The 24,008-nt window shown below is 48.1% G+C and overlaps 3 protein-coding genes and 1 long non-coding RNA gene across 4 annotated transcripts; 2 read left to right on the plus strand and 2 right to left on the minus strand.

Annotated features, from left to right (window-relative positions):
- Positions 1–4,275: 4,275 nt before the first annotated feature.
- On the plus strand, positions 4,276–6,964 carry LOC136511793 (L-type lectin-domain containing receptor kinase VIII.2-like). The gene has a single exon (XM_066505815.1). It carries the CDS (start codon positions 4,412–4,414, stop codon positions 6,755–6,757), a length of 2,346 nt encoding a protein of 781 aa, XP_066361912.1. The 5' UTR covers positions 4,276–4,411; the 3' UTR covers positions 6,758–6,964.
- An 8,851-nt stretch (positions 6,965–15,815) lies between these two features.
- LOC136511431 (uncharacterized) lies at positions 15,816–17,805 on the minus strand. The gene is made up of 3 exons (XR_010772700.1): positions 17,670–17,805; positions 16,843–17,001; positions 15,816–15,954 (listed from the first exon to the last, which is right to left on the minus strand). It is a non-coding gene; the product is annotated as an uncharacterized lncRNA (long non-coding RNA).
- On the plus strand, positions 15,948–20,312 carry LOC136511429 (probable serine/threonine-protein kinase PBL25). Its single transcript, XM_066505491.1, has 5 exons — positions 15,948–16,975; positions 17,678–17,907; positions 18,010–18,199; positions 18,317–18,708; positions 18,908–20,312. Exons 1-5 carry the CDS (start codon positions 16,855–16,857, stop codon positions 19,325–19,327), a joined length of 1,353 nt encoding a protein of 450 aa, XP_066361588.1. The 5' UTR covers positions 15,948–16,854; the 3' UTR covers positions 19,328–20,312.
- A 154-nt stretch (positions 20,313–20,466) lies between these two features.
- LOC136511430 (isovaleryl-CoA dehydrogenase, mitochondrial-like) lies at positions 20,467–23,890 on the minus strand. The gene is made up of 13 exons (XM_066505492.1): positions 23,681–23,890; positions 23,274–23,540; positions 23,072–23,116; positions 22,922–22,970; positions 22,722–22,831; positions 22,437–22,513; positions 22,281–22,331; positions 22,139–22,203; positions 21,619–21,773; positions 21,472–21,512; positions 21,346–21,400; positions 21,128–21,184; positions 20,467–20,788 (listed from the first exon to the last, which is right to left on the minus strand). Exons 1-13 carry the CDS (start codon positions 23,795–23,797, stop codon positions 20,642–20,644), a joined length of 1,236 nt encoding a protein of 411 aa, XP_066361589.1. The 5' UTR covers positions 23,798–23,890; the 3' UTR covers positions 20,467–20,641.
- Positions 23,891–24,008: the final 118 nt, after the last annotated feature.

The following is a 24,008-nucleotide window of genomic DNA, read 5'->3' on the forward strand; positions in this document are numbered from 1 at the left end:
CTAGGATTTTGATGTTTTCAGGATTTTGTATGTGACTGTCATGTATCATACTTCATATACATGTTTGATACATATATGTTTGTCTATTCATACGAAATCAACTGTTAGACTTTCGGATCATTGATTATAGGATTTGAGGGTTCCTATCTAATTCTCTTAGGTGCCGCACTGGACCTCACCATGTGCGATGGTCTAAGTTTTAACAGGCTAGCCCACTCTGACCTATATGCGTTTCATCAGCCTCAAAACATGAATATAATTAATCAGGCCAGCAGTACAAAAGCTGCTTATGTGTGCCTCCCACACAGGCAGGGCCATTAGCATGACAAAGCAATGCGGGCGCGGCGAAGCGCGCCTCTCTTCCTAGTTATAATATGACGTGGATCGGACCCAAGCGTGGCGGATAGTGCATCAAGTCAAGTGTGCTGACCTGTTTCTACTTAGCACCAGCTAATAGCAATCCAAGTTATTAGTGTCGGCATATGAACGACAAGGCAATTAGCAAGGCAGCAGGATTAAGCATGTATGCTATGATTAAGCAAGCAAGATATCAATTAGTAACATAATTATTATTACTCCTCCATGCCATCTCGTCTCTCGACAGGAGTAGGTTTGAAGCATGCTTGATGTTTGATTCTCACGGCTCCGTCCGTCGGGACGACAGATGGATACACGGCCACTCACTTTTGTTGTTGTATGGTGTGTGTCTATATATATATATATATATATATATATATATATATATATATATATATATATATATATATAATCCAGGCTATCATGTACAGAATCTGATTTTGCTGTACAAACCCTTTCAGTTAGTTAGCTTGCAAGGGGATGGATGCCAACCTTGCACTACGGCATGGCTTTGCGTGTCACCACCTCCATCCTGGAAAAAAAATCAATTAAATTTATGCTCCTAGAAAAGAAGAGCAATATTTATAATCAAAATATATTCTATGCCAAGTTACGCCGAATGTTATGATACTTAGTAACTGTTTTGTATTACATAAACATCCATATCAGTGGCGTGCCGGAGTCGTCGCCGTAGACCGGAGATGCAGGGCAGCATGGGCTACTGTTCGTGTCATGCCTCGTTGTCGTCAGTCGTCACGGACTGAAGAACATTTTCTTGGCCGGAGAATCGGCGAATCTGTGTGCAAAGCTTACGGAGCAGGCGACGACCATGCTCAACACCCAAAACGGCATGTGACGAGGCGTGCGCGGTAAGCAGAGTCTGCATGTGCATGTGGCGCCGGCGCGCCGCCACGGATCGGAGTGTCGAGTGCATCTGCATGCATGAGAGCAGTATAATAATGGACTTACAGTGAAGCTCAACATTTTTTTACGTGGAGGAGAGAGAGTAGAGAAGAGAGAAGAGAGCTTAGCTTTTAGAGCAAGGCTAATAATACAGCCGGTTTGCTTCTTTGTAGCCTTCTCTCAGCCCACTCATATAGTAGTTAGCTCTTTACAGTTAATACATGGCCCACTTATCTCTCTCACAGACTTTCTTGGTTCTTGTGCCCAAACCGGTTGTAAGCTTACATCCCGCTTCTCCTCTCTCTCCTCCCCTCTCTCCTCCACTCAGCATTTAGTCGACTTACAGCCTACTATTATACTTGCTCTTATGCAAGCAACAAGCTGGACACGAAAGCATAGGTATATGTGGGCCTAAATAAAAGTGTACGTGAGGATAAATAGAAAAGAGAAAGTAAGACACGGTACAACATAATAATAATAAAAACTTGTTTAGAGACACAAAGAAGATAACTATTGTATAGCTTTACTCCTATGATTTGGCTTATAGCTAAGCATTTGGCTTTATTATTGGCAGTGCTCTGATACATAAACACTGCACTAGTAGTGCTACCAATTCCAAGCAACCACGTGGTCCTTGCGGACGCTTTAGATCTTGGGATGATGAGTAGCCGAGCAGCGCAGAGCATCTGCCTCGACGTTGGCGAAACCAAAAAGTAAAAAAAAAATGCATGCATTGCCACAACTGAAAGCGTCAACTCCTTATTAGATAATGCAATAATAATTGTGACTACCTAGTATAGCTCCACCGAATGCTAGGACAGAGATACTTAGAACATCTCACTAAATTGAGGATTATTTTTTTCCTAAAATGTTGATATAATAAGAGACCGAAAAAATAAGATTAAATTTTCCTTATAAACAAAGGGTTTACAAAACACATGAAAGTGAAAAAAAACATAGGAATAAAATATCCTAACACTTCAAATCCTACATGATTTCAGAACAAAGGAAAGCTTAGAGAAAATGAGTTTAGAAGCAATGCAGGTGAAAACATACGAAATAAAAACAATGAGGTTGGAGCTCATGTTTCGCTCCAAAATTCCTTCAAAGGTTCCTATACTTTTTCCCTTCGTTCAAAAGGGAGCCTAAAGGGAATAGGGGAGATGGACGCCAGCAGACCGAGAAAAACTTTTTACTCTTTTTCATCCATAAACATATGGGATCCATGTGTCAGTGGCCCAATATTTTTTCCCTCTACCTTTTCTCTCTTACCTCTTCCTCCATCTGTCTTGCAACTCCTCAACCGTGGATGAACACCAAGGTGCTTGTGCGCGCGGAGTCTATGCGGGAACCCCTGTGGCACTGCCCTAGATGGCACGTCACACTCTTTTGGCAAATAGCACCAGAGACCGCCATTTTCGCCCCTATCTCCGACCATCACACGGCCATATGTGTGGTAGAGAAAGGAAAATTGGATAGATTTTGCTCTTCCTTTTATTCGAGATTTAGAGAGTGGTTTTCTCAAAGAAATATTTTTTTTAGAGAAAGAGGATTAAACTATGCTAACAGTGAGAGTAGGCCGGCCCAAGGCCAGGTGGATGCATGTCGGTGCGTGCGGGAGTGCGACTGGGGGAATCAGCCACATCGTGGTGGTAAAATCTTGACGCTTGTTTTTCCCTTTATTTACCCGCGTCCAATGCCACAAGTTTCGTCATCTCTTTATTTAATACTCCCCCGTTCCGAATTATAAGCCACTTTAACTTTTTTGGTATATCTATTTTGCTATGCATCTAGATAAATAATATATCTAGATACATAGAAAAATGGATGAACCAAAAAAGTCAAAACAACTTATAATTTAGAACGGAGCGAGTAGATCTCCCGCTCTAGTACAAATACAAACGACATCGTCCGGTAAATGTAATAAATCGGCCCCACCAAATTTGCAAACCAAGGGCTTGTTCGGCTGGTATTAAAGCCGGCTAAAGCTGATTTGTTGTAAGAGAAAAATATTGTAGATTCTAGCTGATAAGCCGACTGATAAGTTCAAATGTAGTTTCGTACTTTGTTGTAGATGGATGTAGGTAAGGTACTCATGGATATAGGTAAGGTACTCCTACACAAGTGCAGTACTCTCTAGAAATGAACAGGGCGTTCGGCTGGTCATGTCCCGACTTGTTCCCATTTGTTTCAGCTTATTTCAGCTTATTTTCTCTCACAGAATACTATTCAGTCATCCAAAACCATCCAAAATCAGCCAAAAGGCTACCAGCCGAACGCCTCCGAATTCAGTAGCTCAGGATTCAGGGACCAGTAGCAAGCTGCAATCGACCCAGAGAGAAGAGACGACGTATTGAGATGAGCGAACTCTAGTAGAGTGCGTTTGGGATTCAGAGCCAGGGGATCAAGGGGCAGCTACATTATTATATTTTTTTACTAGTATTATTCTATCATATCTCATTCCCAACCCCGGCCGTCGATCTGACGCCACCGCATCGGCGTGACGTGGCAACGGAAGCATCGGCGTCTTGCTTTTACCGTTTGATGAGTGGGCAGGTCGGCGGCTGGGATGGGCACCGCCGCAGAACGACACGGCAGTCGGCGCCGCACTAGCTGGCCTGCCTGTCCGCGCTGCCATAGTGCCATGCCACGCTCGCGGCTCCTCCACGTAGACGTTGGAGAGCATGCATGACCCGCACTCCCGCAGGCAGAGAGGCCTTGGTCGGGCGTCCGCGTCCGTCCAAACCGAGGAGGGCCGCAGCACCTCGCCCACCCACTCCCTCACACAGCTGCCACGCTCACTAGTCCGTGTCCGTCCATCCACACTCTTCTTCCTCCCTTGCTTCTTTCTCCCTGACGGCCTGACCCCTCTACCGTTGCCACCCCGGGCGTACGTCCCTCACACACCTCACCCTCTCTCTCCCTCTCTAGAAAAAGAAGCCGGCCGCTGCCGCTGGTTCTCTCTCTCTGCTGTGTGAGTGTGTAGGGTCTGCCCAGTCCCCCACCTCACCGATCTCGCGCACACTCCCCAATGACCCAATCTCCCCTCGCCTGCCAGCGCCAGCTCCTCCCTGCCATCCCAGTCCCAGCGACGGATCGCTTCACGGGCCGGGAAGCAGCACCCGTGCTCCGCGCCTGATGCGCGCAGCCAATGCCGGCGCTCGCGTCCGCCGCCATGGCCCGAGCCGCCGCCGCCGCGCCCCTCCTCCCCCACCTCCTCCTCCTCATCCTCCTCCTCGTTGACCACGGCCCCGCGCCCGCCGCCGCGGTGCGCTTCGACTACGCCTCGCTGACCCTGGGCAGCCTGAGGCTGCTGGGCGACGCGCACCTCAAGAACGGCACGATCCGCCTCTCCCGTGACCTGCCCGTCCCGACCTCGGGCGCCGGGCGGGCGCTCTACGCGACCGCGGTGCCGCTCCGGGGCGGGTTCTCGACGCAGTTCGCCTTCACGGTGGCCACGCTCAATCCGTCCTCGGTCGGCGGCGGGCTGGCGTTCGTGCTGGCCACCGACGGGGCCTCGCTGGGCGACGCGGGCGCCTACATCGGCGTGTCCGTCGCTACCGACGCCGCGGCCATCGAGTTCGACACGCTCATGGACGTCCAGTTCGGCGACCCCAACGGGAACCACGTCGGCCTGGATCTCGGCTCCATGGTCTCGGCAGCCGCAGCCGACCTCGGGGCCGACGACGCCGCCGGCGGCAGCGTCGACCTCGCCAGCGGGAGGACCGTCAACGCCTGGATCGACTACCGGCCCGGCGACGGGAAAGGCGGCGGCATCTTGGAGGTCTTCGTGTCCTACGCGCCCAAGCGCCCGCCCAGGCCCGTGCTGTCGGCGCCGCTCGACCTCGGGGAGCGCGTCAAGGACGCCGCGTTCGTCGGATTCTCCGCCTCCACGCAGGGGAGCACGGAGGCGCACGCCATCGAGTGGTGGAGCTTCTCCACCGCGTCGCCGGCACCGTCCCCGCGTTCCGCCGCGCCCCCGCCGGAGTCCACCCCGGTGCTCCCGCCTCCCGTCGCCAACCCGGTGCTCCCGTCGCCGCTGCTTCCGGGAGTGACGACCCCGACGCAGCCAGCTGCCACGACGGGTGCCGCCGCGCCGGCCGGGTCGATCGCCCCATCGGGCTCCGCCGCGGCGGGGAGGAATGCCGTCGGCTCGGGGACGCCGCGACCGCCCGCGCACGCGGCCGTGGCCGGCGCCGCCACGGCGGGCGCCTTCGTGGCCGCGTCGTTCGCGGGCATCGCGCTCTGGGCGCTGGCGCGCCGCGCCAGGGCCAGGAAGCGCGGCCAGACCGCTGTGGCGGTGGCCACCAAGCGCGACAGCAGCGTGGCGTCGGCGGCGGCGCTGGCGCGGTCCCCGCGGGAGTTCAGCTACAAGGAGCTGAGCGCCGCCACGCGGGGCTTCGCCGCGTCCCGCGTCATCGGCAACGGAGCGTTCGGGACCGTGTACAAGGGCATCGTCCCCGACACGGGCGGCATGGTCGCCGTGAAGCGGTGCACGAACGCGCGCGGCGGCGGCAACGCGAGCGGCGAGCAGCAGGCGCGGTCGGAGTTCCTGTCGGAGCTGTCCATCATCGCGGGGCTCCGCCACCGGAACCTGCTCCGCCTGCAGGGGTGGTGCTACGAGAAAGGGGAGATCCTGCTGGTCTACGACTACATGCGCAACGGCAGCCTGGACAAGGCGCTGTTCGACGCCTCCTCCCCGGTGCTGCCGTGGCACCACCGGCGCGAGATCCTGATCGGCGTAGCGTCGGCGCTGGCGTACCTCCACCACGAGTGCGAGCGGCGCGTGATCCACCGCGACGTCAAGTCCAGCAACGTGATGCTGGACGAAGCCTACCGGGCCCGGCTGGGCGACTTCGGGCTGGCGCGGCAGGCGGATCACGGCGAGTCCCCCGACGCGACGGCGGCGGCCGGCACGATGGGGTACCTGGCGCCCGAGTACCTCCTGACGGGTCGCGCCACCGAGTGCACCGACGTGTTCAGCTTCGGCGCGCTCGCGCTGGAGGTGGCGTGCGGGCGACGGCCGATCGGCGCGACAAATGATGCCGGCAGGTGCTGCAACAACCTGGTGGAGTGGGTGTGGAGCCTGCACGGGGAGGCGCGGCTGCTGGAGGCCATGGACCCGCGGCTGGGCGGGGAGTTCGACGAGGACGAGGCGCGGCGCGCGCTGCTGGTGGGGCTGGCGTGCTCCAGCCCGGAACCCGCGCTGCGGCCCGGGATGCGCGGCGTGGTGCAGGTGCTGGGCGGCGAGGCGGACCCGCCGTTCGTCCCCGCGGCCAGGCCGTCCATGAGCCTCGGCGGCAGCGCCAACAACCAGCAGCTGCTGCTCAGCCTGCAGGACAGCGTGTCGGACTACAACGCCTTGCTGCTGGGGCTCGCCGGCCTGTCGGACGACTCGTCGTCCGCCGACTCGCTCAGCTCGTCCTCGCTCACCAGCACGCTGCGCAGGGGCGGCCATGACATCGGGTTCAGCTGCACCGCCGGCGACGCCAGGTGACCGGTTGCCGGCGGTAGGTAGCTAGAGTTTGTCTTCTGAATCCTTGCCGATCTCGAACGCGAAAAGAAGAAACACCATATGTATGTATTGATGGGTACATAGAATTTTAGTAGCAGCAATGGACTGCAGAGTCCAGATCATCATCAAAGGCAGCCTCCATTTGTTACATTACATACATTTTCTGTCGATAATAATTCAGAAATCACATGATTCGTTCGTTCGTTCAGCTCAGCTCAGCCATTGTCGTCCTCCTCGAACTGAACTGCAGCTGGATCAAAACGCCAGCTTTCCCCTCCCCCATCCACCTTTTTGTTGATAGATAGATAGACCTTTTTGCCGAGCATGAAAATAATTCCAGGCCACGGTCTCAGATCACGGACCAGAAGATTATTCTCTCTGACTCCGAGAGAGCAAAAAGGATGTCTTTCTCTCTGTTGCGTTCTTCCTGTGATGACGTCACAAGGATCAACCTTTTTGTATATCTGTATCTATGTGTCCATCCTTGTGACGTCACAAAGGAAAGGATAACTTGCGCTGGTGTGCGATCCTGTGCTTGCACTGGGCAACAAAGACGATCGCAAGGCAAAGGAAAGCATCTTCTTCTCCTTCTCGGCTCTGCTAGTGCGCTAGTGCTCCACGGCTGCACCTTGCTTTGACATCCACTAGTTCATCACGCGCGCCATCGCGCGCCGACGAGGTAGGAAAGGAGATACATATACTCTAAAGATCACATGGGTCTTGCAGAGAAATGTTAAATGTGCCAGTGCCTAATATTGGCGGAAAAACCACAGCACTTCATAAATTTCCTGCAGCGATATTAATTCTCGTAGAAATTTTACTCACACATATGCATGTCATAGGATATGTTAGTGTTAGCCACACTGTGAGCCGATAATAGATTAAAAAAATGAAGCTCCACAGCTTGATAACCTGATGGTAATTGACTCAGCGAGGAAATTGGAAGCCAAAGTTATGATATTCACAAAATATATCACGGCATTGCGCCGAAATAGCAAGTGACATGATGAGCATTAACTGTGACCAATTTTACCTTCCTTATAACAATAGAAGCTAAGCAAACAAAGCAGCTACCAGCACCAACAAAATCAAAACGCATAACGCCATTAACAAGGCAATCACTTCACACCTCTCAAAGCAAGCTGTCATACTACACAGTTTGCCACCTTTAGTGAAGGTTCTAGGTAGGCATGCTTCTTAGGTCTTACTGATTACCGATTAACAATAAAAGCGAGCGCTATGTTGCAACATGATATGCTTCCAGTGATAATTGGCACAACAAAAGCAGAAAGAATAGCTAGTCAATATTACTAAGTACTGACGTTTAGATGCAATGCCAGACCTGAGAATTTGCTCCAGCGTGAGGCATCCACCATTCTGCTGCATCTCGGGCTGCACAGACCCGACATGGCGATCCATGACGAAACAGACGTGGCCGCCGACCCTGACAGGACCATGGAATGTGCACACGTTCCGACACCATGTGGAGGCGCGCCTCAGCCACTTCACCTCCTCCTGAACAACCTAGAGCCCATCCCCTGCGGGCAGGGGCACCCTCTTCACTGCCACCCGGTGCTTGCACCGCTTGGCCGCGCCGTTGCCACCACCACGAGACAGTGTGCCGGCCCACACCTCCTGGCTGGCGGGCCTGGGCGGGTCGCTCACGACGCGGTGGGCGAGCCTGAGGTCCGGTTGCGAGGCGAGGTCGAAGGAGCTGCATCCTGGGAAAACCTGTCAACATTTATCGTCACTCAAGGTTAAACAGGTGGACTACATTTTATGGAGTATGCAAAAATGACCAGCTGATTCACATCGAGAACCAAAACATTGCTACCAGGAAATGCAGCAAGCAACAAATTGGTAGCTACAAACGAAACTATGCAACGGAACAAGAAAACAGTTCTCACAGTAATAAACCTACATAATGCAGAATGATTTCACCATGATCACCAAGACACTACAGTAAAAGGGAACCATTCTATATTATATAAGAAAAGGAAATGAAGCCACGCTTGCCATGTGGTGCCATCCAGGCTTCATCATACTGCAAAATAGTGCAGCACAAGCAACACTCCAAGCTAAAATACATTGAACACAAGAGCCACTACAAGCAAGCAGAACTGGCAAACAAGCAAGCAGAAATATATTCTTCAAGACAGAAGAGACTCTAGGGCTTGTGCAAACATCAAGAATGGAACATATATAGTTTACCAAAAAGCCATGTCGTTAAGCGATGAAATTACTTGGCAATAGATAGCTTAAAAACATGCAACTAAAAATACAGATTACAACGCAGTTCAGTAGCAAAGATGGCAACGACTATATACAGAAATAGTCCAATTAATATTTTTTTTTGACAGAGGTAATAGCCAACTTTTATAGAAAGCAGAAGGAAAGTGTCCAACTAATGTACCTACTTTGTACCCAGCTAGGCAATCTCAAGGTTCAGCTGATTAGCATTCTCAAGTTTATCTGCCAAAAAGGAGAACTATGATTTACTTTAACAGTCAAATGTCATTAGTAAAGAAAAAGAAATATAAAGTTCAGTTGTGCAACCTTTAGGAAGATGTATCCCTCCTTTTTCAAAGTAAATGCGCAAGGTAGTTGCTGCTCTTCGAGCTTCCTCTGTGAGCAGGAGACTTTCACCCTCAGCTTTCAGTATAGCATTGTACAAAGTAGTGTTTGTATTCAGGTACTGCAGCGCGTTACAGAAATCAAGATGTTACTATAAATTGATCAAGTGATCTGATTTCACATATTTTGCAATTAGCTAAAGGATGGCAAGGTTTCACAAAAGTGTTAGACAACCTATCATAATACTTTACGATCACTATACTATGCAGACATGTTGATTGTTTAAGCCATTATTACAGATAACAGTCCAAGTCCATATCAAGCAATGTTCGATGCCAAGCTCACCTGATGATGCTCATAAATCCTCATTGACGCGTTAGCTGCCTCGTCCACAAACTCCCTGACACACACAATAGGATCAGTCTAGGATTGAATCTAGACATGTGAAACTAACAGAGATCATTATCCATGTAAATAGGACAAGGTTCTATTTTAGGTTTGAGCAAATTCAGGCAGCGCGGGAAGGGGGCTGAGCAAAAAATCTCCTTTCCTACCTTGCCGGCCATCGGTGGAGGCCATGCAGCGGATTTAGTGGAGACGGGGAGGGCTCGCGCTGGATCCGCCTGCTGGGCGCAGATCCACTGCCTCCGTTGCCTGCGCGAGCTCTAGGCCGTGGTCCAGCCTCAGATCCGCCGCTGGGATGGGCCCCGCGGGCGGCCGCTCCAGATCCACCGCCGAGGTTGCCGATGTGACCTCCCCGTCGTCATCCACGGCCAGCACGGAGGTTCGTCTGCTGCCAGAGCCCTCCGACGCGTCAGGGCCTCCGCTGGCTGGCCGCGCGGCCGTGGGGACGACCGGCGACGGAGGGGCGAAACCCTAGGCCGCGCGACCCGCTGGCTTGGGTCGCGACGAGGAAGTGGCGTGGCGGCGGTGGTGGTGGTGGTGGTGGAGGAGGAGGAGGAGGAGGAGGAGGAGGAGGGAGGCCGCCGCGGCGCGGAGGGCCGGCTACCGCCGAGGTCGTCCCGCGCCGTCGCCTGAGCCGGGTCACGCGTGGGGAGCGGCGAGCGTCGCGGAGAGGTGAACGGAGACGGGTTTCGTTCTCTTTCTTCTGACGGTACGACGGGAGGCTTCGAGATATTCCAAGGTGGGAACCGTACACGCCGGTGGGAGCAGGCAGGACCTTCCATCGAAGAATCCAACGGATGAAGTATTTCGAGTGACGTGGACGGCCCGAGGAGCAGCCAAACCTCCCTGCTTTGATAACCAGAGATTGCGTGGCCACCAACCGGAAGTCCGGCGCCGGCATTACTAGTACACGTCCGCGAGGAGCACTAATCCTAACACTGTGCTAGTACTAGTAGAATAGTAGTAGAAGAAGAAGAAGAAGAAAAGGTGGCCGCCACTAGTTGGTAGTGACGCTTGGTCGCACGTCGCAGTGTCGCACCAACTGATGCCACTGTGATCGAGCACGCATAGCAGTACGGCATTGGCATGCAAGTTGTCGACATCCAAAGGCACAAATCATAAGGGTATCTCGTCTCGTCGATCCTGCTGGTCGCTGTCCCGCGGGCCCGATGGCGGCTGGATCATATATATCAGCCGTGTGCCGGCCGGCGCTTTCTATATGATGACGAGCAAACAAGCACGCTGGCCGGTGGCCGGCGTACGTGTAGCCCTGCAAGCCGTCCGTCCGATCGGCTCGGCCATCACGGGTTGCGTTGCGTACGATGGCCATGCGATTGGGACTCGCTGTTACTACCACCATCGTGACACAACAGTACGTATGCACGGCTATGTGTTTCTACGTATTTCTTCTTCTTCTTCTTTTTTCCCCCTGGCATGGAGAACAGATGAATGCACGGGCACTCATGTGAAGAAGCTATTCCTTCCGTTCCCAAAAGAATACAATTTTAAAACAATATAATATTTTAGTATATCAAGTGTGACTAATTATAGATAAAAAGTATAAATATTTATAATATTAAATAAATATCATTAGATTAATTATGAAATGTATTTTCATAATAAATTGATTTGGAGTCATAAATGTGAATACTATTTACTGAAAATTTGATTAAACGTGAAGCACTTTTACTAACACGCATGCTATAGAGGTAGTATATGGGACGCGTAATGCATCGCACGGAGCATGCAAGAGCAATTGATGTGGTAACCACCTACGTTTACCAATGATCAGCCTATTCGTTTGGCTGTGGCTTATCGTAAACGATCGTAAATTTCCAGCCGGAACAATATTTTTCTCTCACACAAACCAGCCAGCAGTACTTCTTCACGAATCAACAACGATACGAATCAGCCAACCGAACAGGCGGGATGAGTGCTCCCCTTTTTTGTTGTTGTTTTGGAAATCAATGTCCCGTACGTTTTGGATGTTTCCGGCCATGGTTCTTGTGTACTTAATTATCAAACACGGTAGCTAGCTGCTGCAAAACGGTAGGAGTAGGAGTCGTGTCGCTAGCGTCGCTCTCATCATCACTGAGAAGTACGTTGTTCCGTCGTCCTCATCTCCAGGTGTATGCGCCACGCGCATATACAAGCAAAGAACACGACCGAACCAACAGTTACCTCGCTAACAAACAGACATGGCTAACAAATCAGCTAGTTATTAGCTGGTTACCTAGCTAACGAGTACCTCGCTAGAGATATATCTCCACCCATAAATGATGCAGTTTCGCCCTCCTGCCTCGCTATATCTGCATGTTGTACCAATAACAAACAAAGAATAGAAAAAAATAGACTTATTATAGACAAAAACATGAATGCAGCCGCTTTTTAGTAGCTAGTGAGCTCAAACGACAATTAGCTAATATATAGGCAGCTAATAGTTAACTTGTTAATATTAGCTTGAACTATTAACTAGCTATTATAGCATCAAACATGACCTTAGTGTATTATGTTGTTAAATGAACGGACTCGGCGAAGTTGTGCCGCTTCCCGTTCCCGTGAAAATGTTAATGCTCTCGATGAAAACGGAAGGGGACTCGTGACCTGTATATATATTATAAGTAAAAAAAAAAGGAGGAAAAAAGATTGCAGGTTTCCTCGTAGTGGGCCAGGTGGTAGCAGTGCCATGTTGGAGGCAGGTGGGCGGTGAAAAGTCCTTGTCATGCTGGAATTAACGCACGTAATTTGATTGTTGGAAAGGGATCGTGGGGCCCACCTGGGAATTATATATATATATATATATATATATATATATATATATATATATATATATATATATATATTCGTGTTTCGTACTAGGTTCCATTTTTCACAAGGAATATGTGCATGCAACTGCTACATCAAAGATCAAGGGGAGATTTTTTTTTCATAAGAAATGGTGACAAGAGACAAATGTGCCGAATGCAATGCTGTATATACAGGGAAAAGAAAGTGTCACCCTACGCAGTGGCGGATGCACGATGCGGGATAAGGGGGGGCTAAAACAATGGAGATGTTGATTTGCACGAAGATTTAGGCCCCGTTCGCTGGTCTGAATCTTGGCTGAAACTGGCTGAAAAACACTGTTCTGGCTGAATTGTTGTGAGACAAAAATACTGTTCCGGCTGAAAAAACAAGCCGAACAAACCGAATATGGGGTAAGCCGAACGGGACCTTAATGGTGAAATCAAGCTTTTGCTATAGTAATTAAGCTTGAAATCAAAAAATTAGGGGGGGCTGGAGCCCCCCAACCCCCCCTTTGGATCCGCCGCTGACCCTACGGCACACTTCCTTGTCCTTGGGTGGAGACTAGAGTGGATGGGTGTGGGAAGAGGTATTCTCTCGCTCTCGCTCTCGCTCTTGCTCTCGCTCTCGCCAAAGGCAAATGGACAATGCACCCAATAGATAAATGAAAAGAATGGTATACCGGTGCCGTCTCCCGTGCTAGTTCGTCTCACTGGTCTCTACATCTCAAATTATAAGTCATTTTAACTTTCTTAGAGGGTGAAACCATCTAAAGTTTGACTAAATTTATACAATAAAATAATAACATTTATGATACCAAATAATTATCATTAGATTCTCCATTAAATATATTTTCATAGTATGCATATTTCATGTCATAAATCTTTTAATTCTTTCTACAAACTTTGGCCAAACTCGAGATGCTCTGACTCTGGAAAAAAGTTGGAATGACTTGTAATTTGGAACGGATGTAGTGTTATTTATATCCTAATAAAAAGGAAGCAATTCTAGATAGAATTAAAACAAGTCAAACTCTGTTACGTTAACCACGTTTACAAAAAAATAGTATCAATATATTTATGTCGCCAAATAAGTTCACCACGAAAATATATTTCATAAGTAATCAAATTATCACATATATTACTAACTTGTTTTTTAATGGATTTGATCAAACTCAAAAACTTTTTAGAACAGAGGGAATACAATAATGTAGCTGTGCACTACGCCACAAGTGCGTTATTATTGGTCTATTATTAGATGTGATATAATTGATTGGATATACTGTAGCATGTAGGGAAGCAAACAAAGAAATGCATGGTCTGATATGCGTTATTATAATATGCCATGCAATCCTCAACAGTGCGGTTTCATTTCGTCCCACATAAGAGAAATATACAGCCGGTTCGTTTCGGCTGAAACGATCATGAATTATTACTACTGGCTGGTTCGGTGTGAAAAAAAATACTATTCTGACTTATAATTCATGATCGTTTACGACCAAACGAACATGCTGATAATGATGAAGAAGATTATTGGCGACTCGATCGGCAATCCCTTTCCATATATCTCTCTCGCGTGTGGACGTACGCTTCTTCTGTCGGTCCATGCTTATATGCATCAATGCATGCATCATCCATGGACCATATATACTCGACAACAAGCTGCTGGAAACGGTAGGAACACTGTCGCCGCTGGCGAGAGCGCGACGAGTCGTCGCACGCACGTCTCACCGATAAACACCGGACGCTCGGCTCGTTCCCTCTGCATCCGGCCTCCTCTCTACATAGCAATATCTAGAATCAAAGTGTGTGCGCTGCTGAAGCGGCAGAAAAGGGAACCGGCCGGGGCGTGAGAATCTGCGAGGGAGCTGTTGGTGTAGCGTCGCTCTCAGGCTTGGGATCGAATTGGTGCCTTCGTGGGGTTGAAAAGGATTTCATTTTCATGCGCACCTGCCTTTTTACTACTGCTACTCCTACTCCTGCTCCTAGAGGAGCCATCCTTTTCCAGCAAAAGGCACAAAGGATTTTTATGGCCCTATCTCTAGTGGGCAACGGACATTGGCTGCAGGGATTGCGAGTCTAGTCTACGCTACAGCGACCTGCAGGGAAAGGTGTTCATTAGGTCATTCATTTCACCCCCTTTTCCGTTTCTTTTCCCGAATCCGTCGTGCTCAATTTCTCGGCGAATGAGGAATAGTAGTTGCAGAAAGAGAAGAAAGGGGAAGGGGCCATGGTGTCAGGATCTCAAGTCAAGCGAGCGAGTAAAGGACGGTGGAGACGCGCGCCCAAGATGTGATCTGGCGGCTCAGATGCACGACACGTAGTCGATGGGGGACGGACTTCAAACGTTGTAATCTCTCTCGTTCTCCCCTTCTCTACTTGGCCTTATTTAGCTATGGTTTACCTGTGATGTGAATAATCGTTGCATTGCATCTTGGGAGTGCAATCCTTCCCCCCCTAAACTTTTGCCGCTAAACTTTAGTTTTTGCTGGGATGTTTGAATCTATGGTAAAAACATGGGCTAAAAGTGTAAAATGAGGTTTCCTTCACACCACAATGCTTTTAGCTCAGTTATGGACTAAACTTTAGCCTCCTCTTTTACTCATTTTTAGCCTACTGTTTGGATCCATTTTGCTAAAACAAGATTAAAAGTGCAGGGCAAAAGTTTTACCACGAAAAACAAATGAATCTGACACATGGCAGCCTCTCTCTGTGGGCTGCGCCCGTAAAGCTAGCAGTACGCCAGTACCCTGTACCCCCCACAGCTCTCTTCTTCACTTGAACGGGCCGTCGTACAGTGTTGCGGTTGCAGCAGGACCAGTCCGAAGTCCCTCCCGGACGCCGGACGCATGTACACCCCGCGTACTGCTGCTGCCTGCTGGTACTGCAACGGGGCCGCCGGTCCTGCTCCTGCCTGCATGTACGTACGTAGTATCTACTACGCCTACGCGCCAATGGCAGCAACATGGCATGGCATGGCAGGTAAGGTTGGCAAGCAAGCCACAGCCCACAGGAGCAGGAGCAACGGGAGGTCACCGGGACCAAAAAGAAAAAAGGTATCCTTATTGAGTCTCAGGTAGAGGCCACTTGAGAGCGCCCTATAACTTTGAGGAATGAGGACTCGGAAATTACATTTGGAAAGTTTAGGATCTAGATAACGTCCATGACAAATTTGAGGACCATACTAGGAGCCTGGACGATACCTCAGGACCAGATGACACCTCTCAACAGACTAATTAAGGACCGTCCGTGCATTTTTACCTTTTTCCAGATCTATATCAATTATCAAGCAACAGATCTCACACTTGTGCATGGGGACTGTACGCATGGCCAATGGCCAGCCAGTATTCCTGCTGCATCACAGCCTGAAAAAGGGCAGCAGTGCCCACTGTACAGCCTCTCACGTGTCCTGCAGGCCTGGATCAGAGATTCAGAAAGGACTATCAGGTCGTGCAACCATAATAATGTACTACTCCTACAGTCCTACCAGACAATAGACAATCCATGTCCCTTGAGCCTGTTGAAATCAGTTAAATTTCTGTTTCTTTTACCATGATTCAAATCAAAACCTAAAAAGAGCCCAGTTGTTTTGCCACCACACAACCACAGCAGCAGCGGGCGCCTGCAACTGCAAGTAGACAGATCGAGTACAGACAAGGGAGCTGAACGATAACCTATGTGCAGCGGCTGGCTACTATCTCTGTCTGTAAAACCAGGTAGGTATCCACATAAAACCGACACCGACCAAAATTGGAACAACAACGTCTGATGAGGCTCCGAGCTTATCAAGCTCAACTCAACTGGCAGCTAGTTTATCACCGAGTAAAAACCCAACGTGTTCCAATATAATTGACATTTCTATCAAAAAGAAACAATCCAGCGGTGTTTTCTTCCTAGATGGAGTTGGGACTTTCCAAGGGAAGACATCACATCCAGCGCGTTACCTGGGACACAGATCCTGGAAGACGCAAAGCGCTTCTAAGTTTAGCACCCCCCAGAGCCTATTCTTGGCTCAGCAAATCCTCCTCCGCGCAAAGGCATGAAGCCAATGCTCATCCCATCTGACCACATTTCCCCACAGAGAACACATTTACCGCGCACAAAGCACCAGCACGGATCGATAGCCTGTATGCGAGATCTTTAGCACAAGGAGGGAGGAGGAGGATGCGGCATAAAAACTCCCACCCGTGCTCCCAATGTCCACACAACGAGGTCTGCAGATTGGTCTGTGCGTTCTAGAGAGAGGGAAGAGGTTTACCAACTGCAAGAGCGGAGAGGAATAGGGATCCAAGGTTTGATACATACAGTTGGGAGAAGATGAGCTGCTTTGGGTGTTTCAAGCCTAAGAAGAAGATGCCTCCCCGGAGGCTGGAATCCAGGGAGGTCACGGTTGTGAAGAAGGCCCCGAGCCAGAATGAAGCGCCTCCCAGGGAATCTGGTAAGGATCATAAGATGCTCCTGCCACTGATTGCAAAGAGAAATAAGGAATTAGCATGTTTTGTACTGTTCAAACTGATAGCATAAAATACAATTATTAGGAGCCATGTCGGCAAACAGATCAAACAATTAAGCAACAAATTAAATACAATGCAGCAGTATAAAGATCCAAAATCTGCAATCCCCCAATACGTCCTGTTCTTCTGCACATCAATTTTATAGCTGGAACCTGTGGTTAAACAATCTATATATACTGTTAGCAGGGTCAGTGGTTTCCTGTGCAGATGCTTTTAGACCTGAAAATACCGACCATTCAGTGTATATCTTTGTTTAAGGACGAAACAACACCCCTGTGCCACTGTGTTCACTCTGGATTATGTATATATTCCTCTGAACCGAATCTATGTAGCAATTATATTGTGCACTGTCTGTTTCCCTGTCAGTGTCACATGTATTTTGGTGTTATACATACTACTGCAATTCATGTCTAATTTTTTTTTTTTTGAAAATAATGGCAGGCTCTGCCCACTGTAATTCATGTCTAGTTCTTAACTGTTATGGATGAAATTGGCTTTCAGTGATATAACATATTCATATACATGCTCTTCAAATTTGTTCAGCAAATGACAAGAAGAATCTGAACAACTAAATGAGCAGACAATAGAAATTTATGTCTAATGCAGGTTACCACTCACCTTTGCAGGGTCCGTCAGGCCATCACCAGTCACTTCAAAGCACAAGCACAAGCACAAGCCATCATCTGAAACAGCAACAAGCATTGAACCTCCTAAAGGAAGTTGTTCTGTTTCCAAAACCGCAAAAGCATTCACATTCCGTCAACTAGCCACGGCTACAAAGAACTTCCGTTACGACTGCCTCCTTGGAGAAGGGGGCTTTGGCAGGGTATACAAGGGCAAGCTTGAAAATGGACAGGTACACACCACACAGAAAAACATTCAAACATCCTACGTACACACACTTGCTAATTCATCTACATTAACCAGTGGCTGACTTGTTTTCGGTTTGCATGAACAGCTTGTTGCTGTCAAGCAACTAGACCTGAATGGGTATCAAGGCAACAGAGAGTTCCTAGTTGAGGTCCTGATGCTCAGTCTATTGCACCATCCAAACCTAGTCAATTTGGTTGGCTATTGCGCAGATGGAGATCAAAGGCTTCTGGTGTATGAGTACATGGCACTTGGTTCACTTGCAGATCACCTGCTTGGTAAGTGGTAGTCTTTTGTCTTCACTACACATTCAGATATCACTATATCAGTGCTACATAATTTTATAATATGGTGAACAAGATACTTAAATGTTCAAATTTGAATTACCATTGCAGATAGCACTCCTGATCAAGTGCCACTGAGTTGGTATCTCAGGATGAAGATAGCTCATGGAACTGCTAAAGGGCTTGAATACCTCCATGAGAAGGCGAACCCACCTGTCATTTACCGGGATCTCAAGTCCCCCAACATCCTTCTTGATGAGAAGTACAACCCTAAGCTCTCAGATTTTGGGCTCGCAAAGCTTGGTCCAGTCGGGGGAAAGACACACATCTCCACTCGGGTGATGGGAACATATGGGTACTGTGCTCCGGAATACATAAGAACAGGCCAGCTAACTGTCAAGACTGACGTGTACAGTTTTGGAGTTTTCCTACTGGAGTTGATCACAGGAAGAAGAGCGGTGGATACCTCCAGGCCAGCAAATGAACAAATCCTGGTTAACTGGGTACGCACTTCTATTTTATTACTCCACATATACACTCACAACTTGCTTGCCCATTGTGTTCATTGCAGTGGTCAGTTATATAATGTAGCTGACAACTGCAATGGAACACATGGAAATAAATACTAAAGCCTCAGTTAGGAATTACCCAAAGAAGATTCCTGGCACAAGGTTTTCTGACAAATTCATCTATGATCAACAGGTCAAGCCATTGCTGAGAGACAGGAAGAGGTACAATGAGCTAGTAGACCCTAATCTTAGAGGTGAGTACCCAGAAAAAGACTTGAGCCAAGCTGTGGGTGTGGCAGCAATGTGCCTACAAGAGGAAGCCTCAGTCCGGCCTTACATGAGTGATGCTGTTGTGGCACTAGGATTCCTCGCAGAAATGCCTGCTGGCTATAAACACAAATCTGGCCCTATACTCCAAATGAAACAAGTTGGAGATCCCTCACTAACTAATAGTGGTAGCGCTAAGCAAGATAAGGATGCATACAATCGTCAAAAGGCTGTAGCTGAGGCCATTGAGTGGGGCTCACTGAGACAGAAACAGAAGGCTCAAAGTCCAGAAAAGAAAGCTCAAAGTCAAGGTGCAACATCCCCTCCAGAAGCCAGCAGATTGTAAAAACATCTCTGTTGTGCATTAGGCTACCCACTGACTTGTAACCCTCAAATTTTGTGCAAGCCTTGCGGCCAAATTGTCCCACATAGCTTAGAGTTTGTAAATGAAGTTTTTCTCTCATAAAGACGTAAGGGACCTATAGTATTTGCTGTTAACATGTATGTGTTGGATCAGGAAGGAATTCTTATTCCATCTTGTATAGATTTAGACCAATTTTGGGTCTATGATAATACTGATTAGCCTTGCCCTTCTATCTAACATCTGTAGAGGAAAAGGAAAGAGGAGCACAATGAGGTTATACTGTTACGCTAATACTCTCTAGCTACAATGGTTCAAAGCATTAGAAAAAACTCAAGTGGGCAAGTGACAGTGTCTCTTCGAATCTCTTTTACTACCAGCTAGATTTTTTCAAAAGACTTGGAGCCTGTTCGGGAAGGGAGCATTGATCCAGGATTTTTTATCCTAAACCCCTCAATCCAAGCAGGCCTTGACCTGCAGCATCAGTATTAACACTTTGGTGAAGTCCACCGAGGTACTTGAGTCAATAGAACCCTAAAGCCTGAGAGAGTGATCAATTATTTACTATGCAGCATCAATGTTTAGAAAGAGTCTCTTGTAGCTTCACATAATGATACATCACTGAAAAACTTAAGCTACTCAGATTTCATGTCTTTAAAGCGGTGTGCAATTCTTGATTGTGTTATCAGAATATTCTGGTCAGTAGCTGTATTCTATTTTTTTTATTGTCATGTTTCCTCCACCAAAAGAGATTCATACTATTGCGACTATTTTTCACGAACGCGCTGGAGAGCAGTGTATCATATATTATCGTGGCTATCAATGTAAACTTAATTTTAAAACCAGTTATGGGATAAAGTCCTGAATATCAAATATTCAAATTCACCACCTCAACTAATTTGTGCCGATGTTATTATTCATCAAAATGGAGAAGCTACTAAAATATTCTTGATGTAAAGATTCCTTATAAAAGCAATGCCTCTATTCTGCACTTCTTGAAACATTTATATTACTTTCTCGTCTATACTAATATGATAAAATGCAACTGACCAACATTGCATAAGTCACAGAGTCATGTAAAAAAACTTTATTGATTGAAAAATAGAACCACTGCAAGCAGCAAGTACAAGGAAGTGAACTTTATTTGATGTGTGTTTGCAGTTATACAAAAGCATGAGAGTGCTAGCATAGCACGGAATGAACTATTGAACCACAGGGGTGATTTGCTAAGTATCTAAATCTCGCTCACCTCCTCCAGTTAACAATATGCACTGGTATCTGGCTTGCAAAATAGAAATTTCAGTCCTCTTTGAAGAGCTCACGGCCAATTATCATTCTTCTTACCTCACTAGTACCAGCACCAATCTCAAACAATTTTGCATCTCTCAGGAGACGACCAGTTGGGTACTCATTTATGTACCCATTTCCACCAAGACACTGGATTGCCTGCCATAGTGAAAGAGTTACGAAGAGTTAGGGGAACATATAAAAATGGTGCAGACTACAAATTATTAGTTCAAAGTAAAAAAAAAACATGTTATGGTTTATGATATGTTTTTTATTGGAAGAGATTGATTCTGTAATAAGCATTTATCAGACAAGGACAAATAGAGCTTTATGATAACTGTAACACGAATGCAAAATTCCTAGGTCAACTATTATTTTCCCAGGGGAGCAAACAGAATGGGTGCCTGCTGTTTAGTTGCATCCTTGGGAATTCATGAGAAAACAACACAGCAATATGGGTTAACACAATTTACAATAAACCGAAGAGAAGGGTTTTACCTGAAGTGCAACTTGGGTTGCATTTTCAGCAGCAAAGAGAATTACTCCTGCACAATCCTGATTAAAAAGATATATATGAGATGAAGATGGAGAGAGTTTACCATAATATACATCTAACTAGTCGTTTATTTGCCTTTAACAGCAGAGCTACATGCAGATAATGCGAAAACAGAACTCCAGAGGAACATCAATGATATCTAATATACTTATAAGGGTACCTTGCGGTCAACTTTGCCATTATCGCAGTCCCTAGCAACCGAGTATACAAATGATCTGATGGAAAATTGAAATTGTAGTGATAAGATGTTTAAACTTGTAAGGAAAAATATTGAGCAAGATCCTACCTTGACGACTGCAATGAGGTGTACATATCAGCCATTTTCCCCTGCATTACAAGCATACCCTTTATCGTTAGTGCCATGTCTGCACTAATAAATTATTGCACCATGAAGCACGAGAAAACAGAACACATGACAGCTACAAGGATTTACCTGTATGAACTGAAATTCACCAATTGGACGGCCAAATTGCTCCCTCTGGCGAACATATGGAAGTACAACATCAAGGCATGCCTGCATAAGCCCAATAGGACCCCCAGCTAATACAAGCCTTTCCAGATCAAGCCCTGACATCATGACATAAACACCTGCCACAAGAAAAGGCATAGAGATCGAAGGTGAGCATCTAGTTGAAGAACTCTTTCTAGTTTTATATGAGGTTTAGAAAATCATAAAAATAAACACCAGCGAAAGAGAAGGTATGGAGATTAAAGGTGGGCACCTAGTTAAAGAACTAGTCCTAGTTCCACAGGGAGTTTAGAAACTACTTCTGGATGATAATAAGATAGAATTATTGCAGTTTCCCATGTGCAGAATATCTTTGCCGTCAGATTTAGATGCTATAGTTCCAATCTCTACGCCATATACCGCACAGGCAACTAACTATGAACAACAGAGCAAATAATATCTGACACACACAGGAATGAGCTTCAAAACAGTCAGGAGATAATACCTTTGCCTTCTTCACCGAGGACATTTTCGCATGGCACAAAGCAGTTCTCAAAAACAAGCTCACATCTGCAGATTAGATGCTGTTAAATTGGGCCCGAGTTCACCATTTTTATAATTATCCTGAGCAAGTAGAAACATCATACGTGTCGCTTCCTCTCATGCCAAGTTTGTCCAACTTCTGAGCAGTACTAAACCTGTAGTCATAAACAAGGACCATCAGTAACATGACCAGAAAGCTGTAGAAATATATGCGGTCATGTTCAATCATGTCCAATGAAGATAACGGAGTGATTCTATACCCGGGCATCCCTTTCTCGATTATGAATGCAGTTATTCCTTTTGATCCTGCAGCTAGATCTGTTTTTGCATAAACAACCTGTAAAATCCCAACATGGATGAATTAGCAAGGTGTTTTTGGCTGCAAAGAGAAACAAGATACGTAGTTCCTGTTCCAACAAAGAAAATGTGATCATGGAGTGGAGAAACCAATGCTGAATAAAGGAATTGCAGCGAAGCAACAATGATCCATACGAAACAGACAAGAGTGCAGAAAGCACAGGGGAATGAATGTAAGAGGAAAATACCAGTGTCTGAGCAGACGGCCCATTGGTGCACCACATCTTATTCCCATTAAGGACATAGCCACCGTCCACTTTCTCAGCTTTGCACTTCATACTGACGACATCAGAGCCAGCTGAAATTACATTTCAGCAACGCGTCAGAAGGAACCTTATAGTACTGCTGGAGAAGAACAGAACGGCAACGGGAATGGAATGGTACTGACAGTTGGGTTCACTCATCGCCAGTGCCCCGATATGCTCCCCACTGATCAGCTTCAGAGAGAAGGCAAAAACGAACGAATATAATCCATCATGATTGACGAAATAGTAACAGTGAGCATGATAGTGTGAGCAAATCTGGGAAAGCACAGCACCTTGGGCAGATACTTGAGCTTCTGCTCCGGGTTGCCGTAGCGGACCTGCACACGGAGAACACACAAGTAGCATTACGCATGAGTAGTAAGTAACCAACGAAACCGATTTGGTCAACGCAGTGTGTGTGTGTGTGCGCGTGTGCGCGTGTCACGGCAAAATCCATAACCAGAGTGGGCGGCAGCAGGGGCAGCGACGACTCACGAGCTGGTTGATGCAGAGGTTGGAGTGGGCGCTGTAGGAGAGGCCGACGGCGCCGGAGGCCCTGGTGATCTCCTCCATGGCGATGCAGTGGTACATGTAGCCGAGACCCATCCCGCCGTACTCCTCGGGGGCCGTGAGGCCGTGGAGGTTGAAGTCGCCCATGAGCCTCCACAGGTCCACCTCCCGCGGGAAGTGGTTGGACGCGTCGATCGCCGCCGCGTGCGGCGCGATGGCCTCCTGCGCGAACTTGCGCACGCTCTCCTTGAACTGCCAGCGGGCGGGCGGAAGAGGAATTGGGTCGATCAGACAACGGGCAAGGGGGAAGGGGCAATGGCGGCGGGCCCGCCGGGCGAGTGGGAAGTGAAATGAAGAGAGCGAGGGAGGGAGGGAGGGAGCGCATGACGCACCTGCACCTGCGTGTCGTCGAAGAGGAGGGAGGACGAGGCGAAGAGCCGCGCCGCCCCGCCGCCGCCGGAGACCGCGGGCGCCGCGCGGCGGAGGAGCGCCGGGAGCCACCGCTGCATCGTCGGTAGGAGCGGTGCGGACCGGAGCGCGGCACACGTAACCAAAGCAAAGCAAACCACCGGCTGGGTTGTCAATGCTACTGTACTACTCCACTTTTAGCATGCGGGGGGAGGGGGATAGTGTCGTGTAAATAAATGGTGGCTAAAAACCTGTAGCTGTAGCGTCAGTCAGGCCGGTTCGGTTTTGTTTAGTCCGCGGACTAAAGTTCAG

This window comes from Miscanthus floridulus, chromosome 16 (genome assembly GCF_019320115.1).
Source record: "Miscanthus floridulus cultivar M001 chromosome 16, ASM1932011v1, whole genome shotgun sequence".
NCBI lineage: Eukaryota > Viridiplantae > Streptophyta > Magnoliopsida > Poales > Poaceae > Miscanthus > Miscanthus floridulus.

What these genes read in the sequence shown, in the direction of transcription:
- LOC136511793 (XM_066505815.1), top strand. Translation starts at nt 4,412, where the DNA reads ATGCCGGCGCTCGCGTCCGCCGCCATGGCCCGAGCCGCCGCCGCCGCG.
- LOC136511429 (XM_066505491.1), top strand. Translation starts at nt 16,855, where the DNA reads ATGAGCTGCTTTGGGTGTTTCAAGCCTAAGAAGAAGATGCCTCCCCGG. An exon ending in AGCGCCTCCCAGGGAATCTG is followed by an intron (nt 16,976 to 17,677) that starts GTAAGGATCATA and finishes TCACCTTTGCAG; the next exon opens with GGTCCGTCAGGCCATCACCA. An exon ending in AACAAATCCTGGTTAACTGG is followed by an intron (nt 18,709 to 18,907) that starts GTACGCACTTCT and finishes TATGATCAACAG; the next exon opens with GTCAAGCCATTGCTGAGAGA.
- LOC136511430 (XM_066505492.1), bottom strand. Translation starts at nt 23,797, where the DNA reads ATGCAGCGGTGGCTCCCGGCGCTCCTCCGCCGCGCGGCGCCCGCGGTC. An exon ending in ACCTCTGCATCAACCAGCTC is followed by an intron (nt 23,117 to 23,273) that starts GTGAGTCGTCGC and finishes CTCCGTGTGCAG; the next exon opens with GTCCGCTACGGCAACCCGGA. An exon ending in ACCTCATTGCAGTCGTCAAG is followed by an intron (nt 21,401 to 21,471) that starts GTAGGATCTTGC and finishes ATTTTCCATCAG; the next exon opens with ATCATTTGTATACTCGGTTG.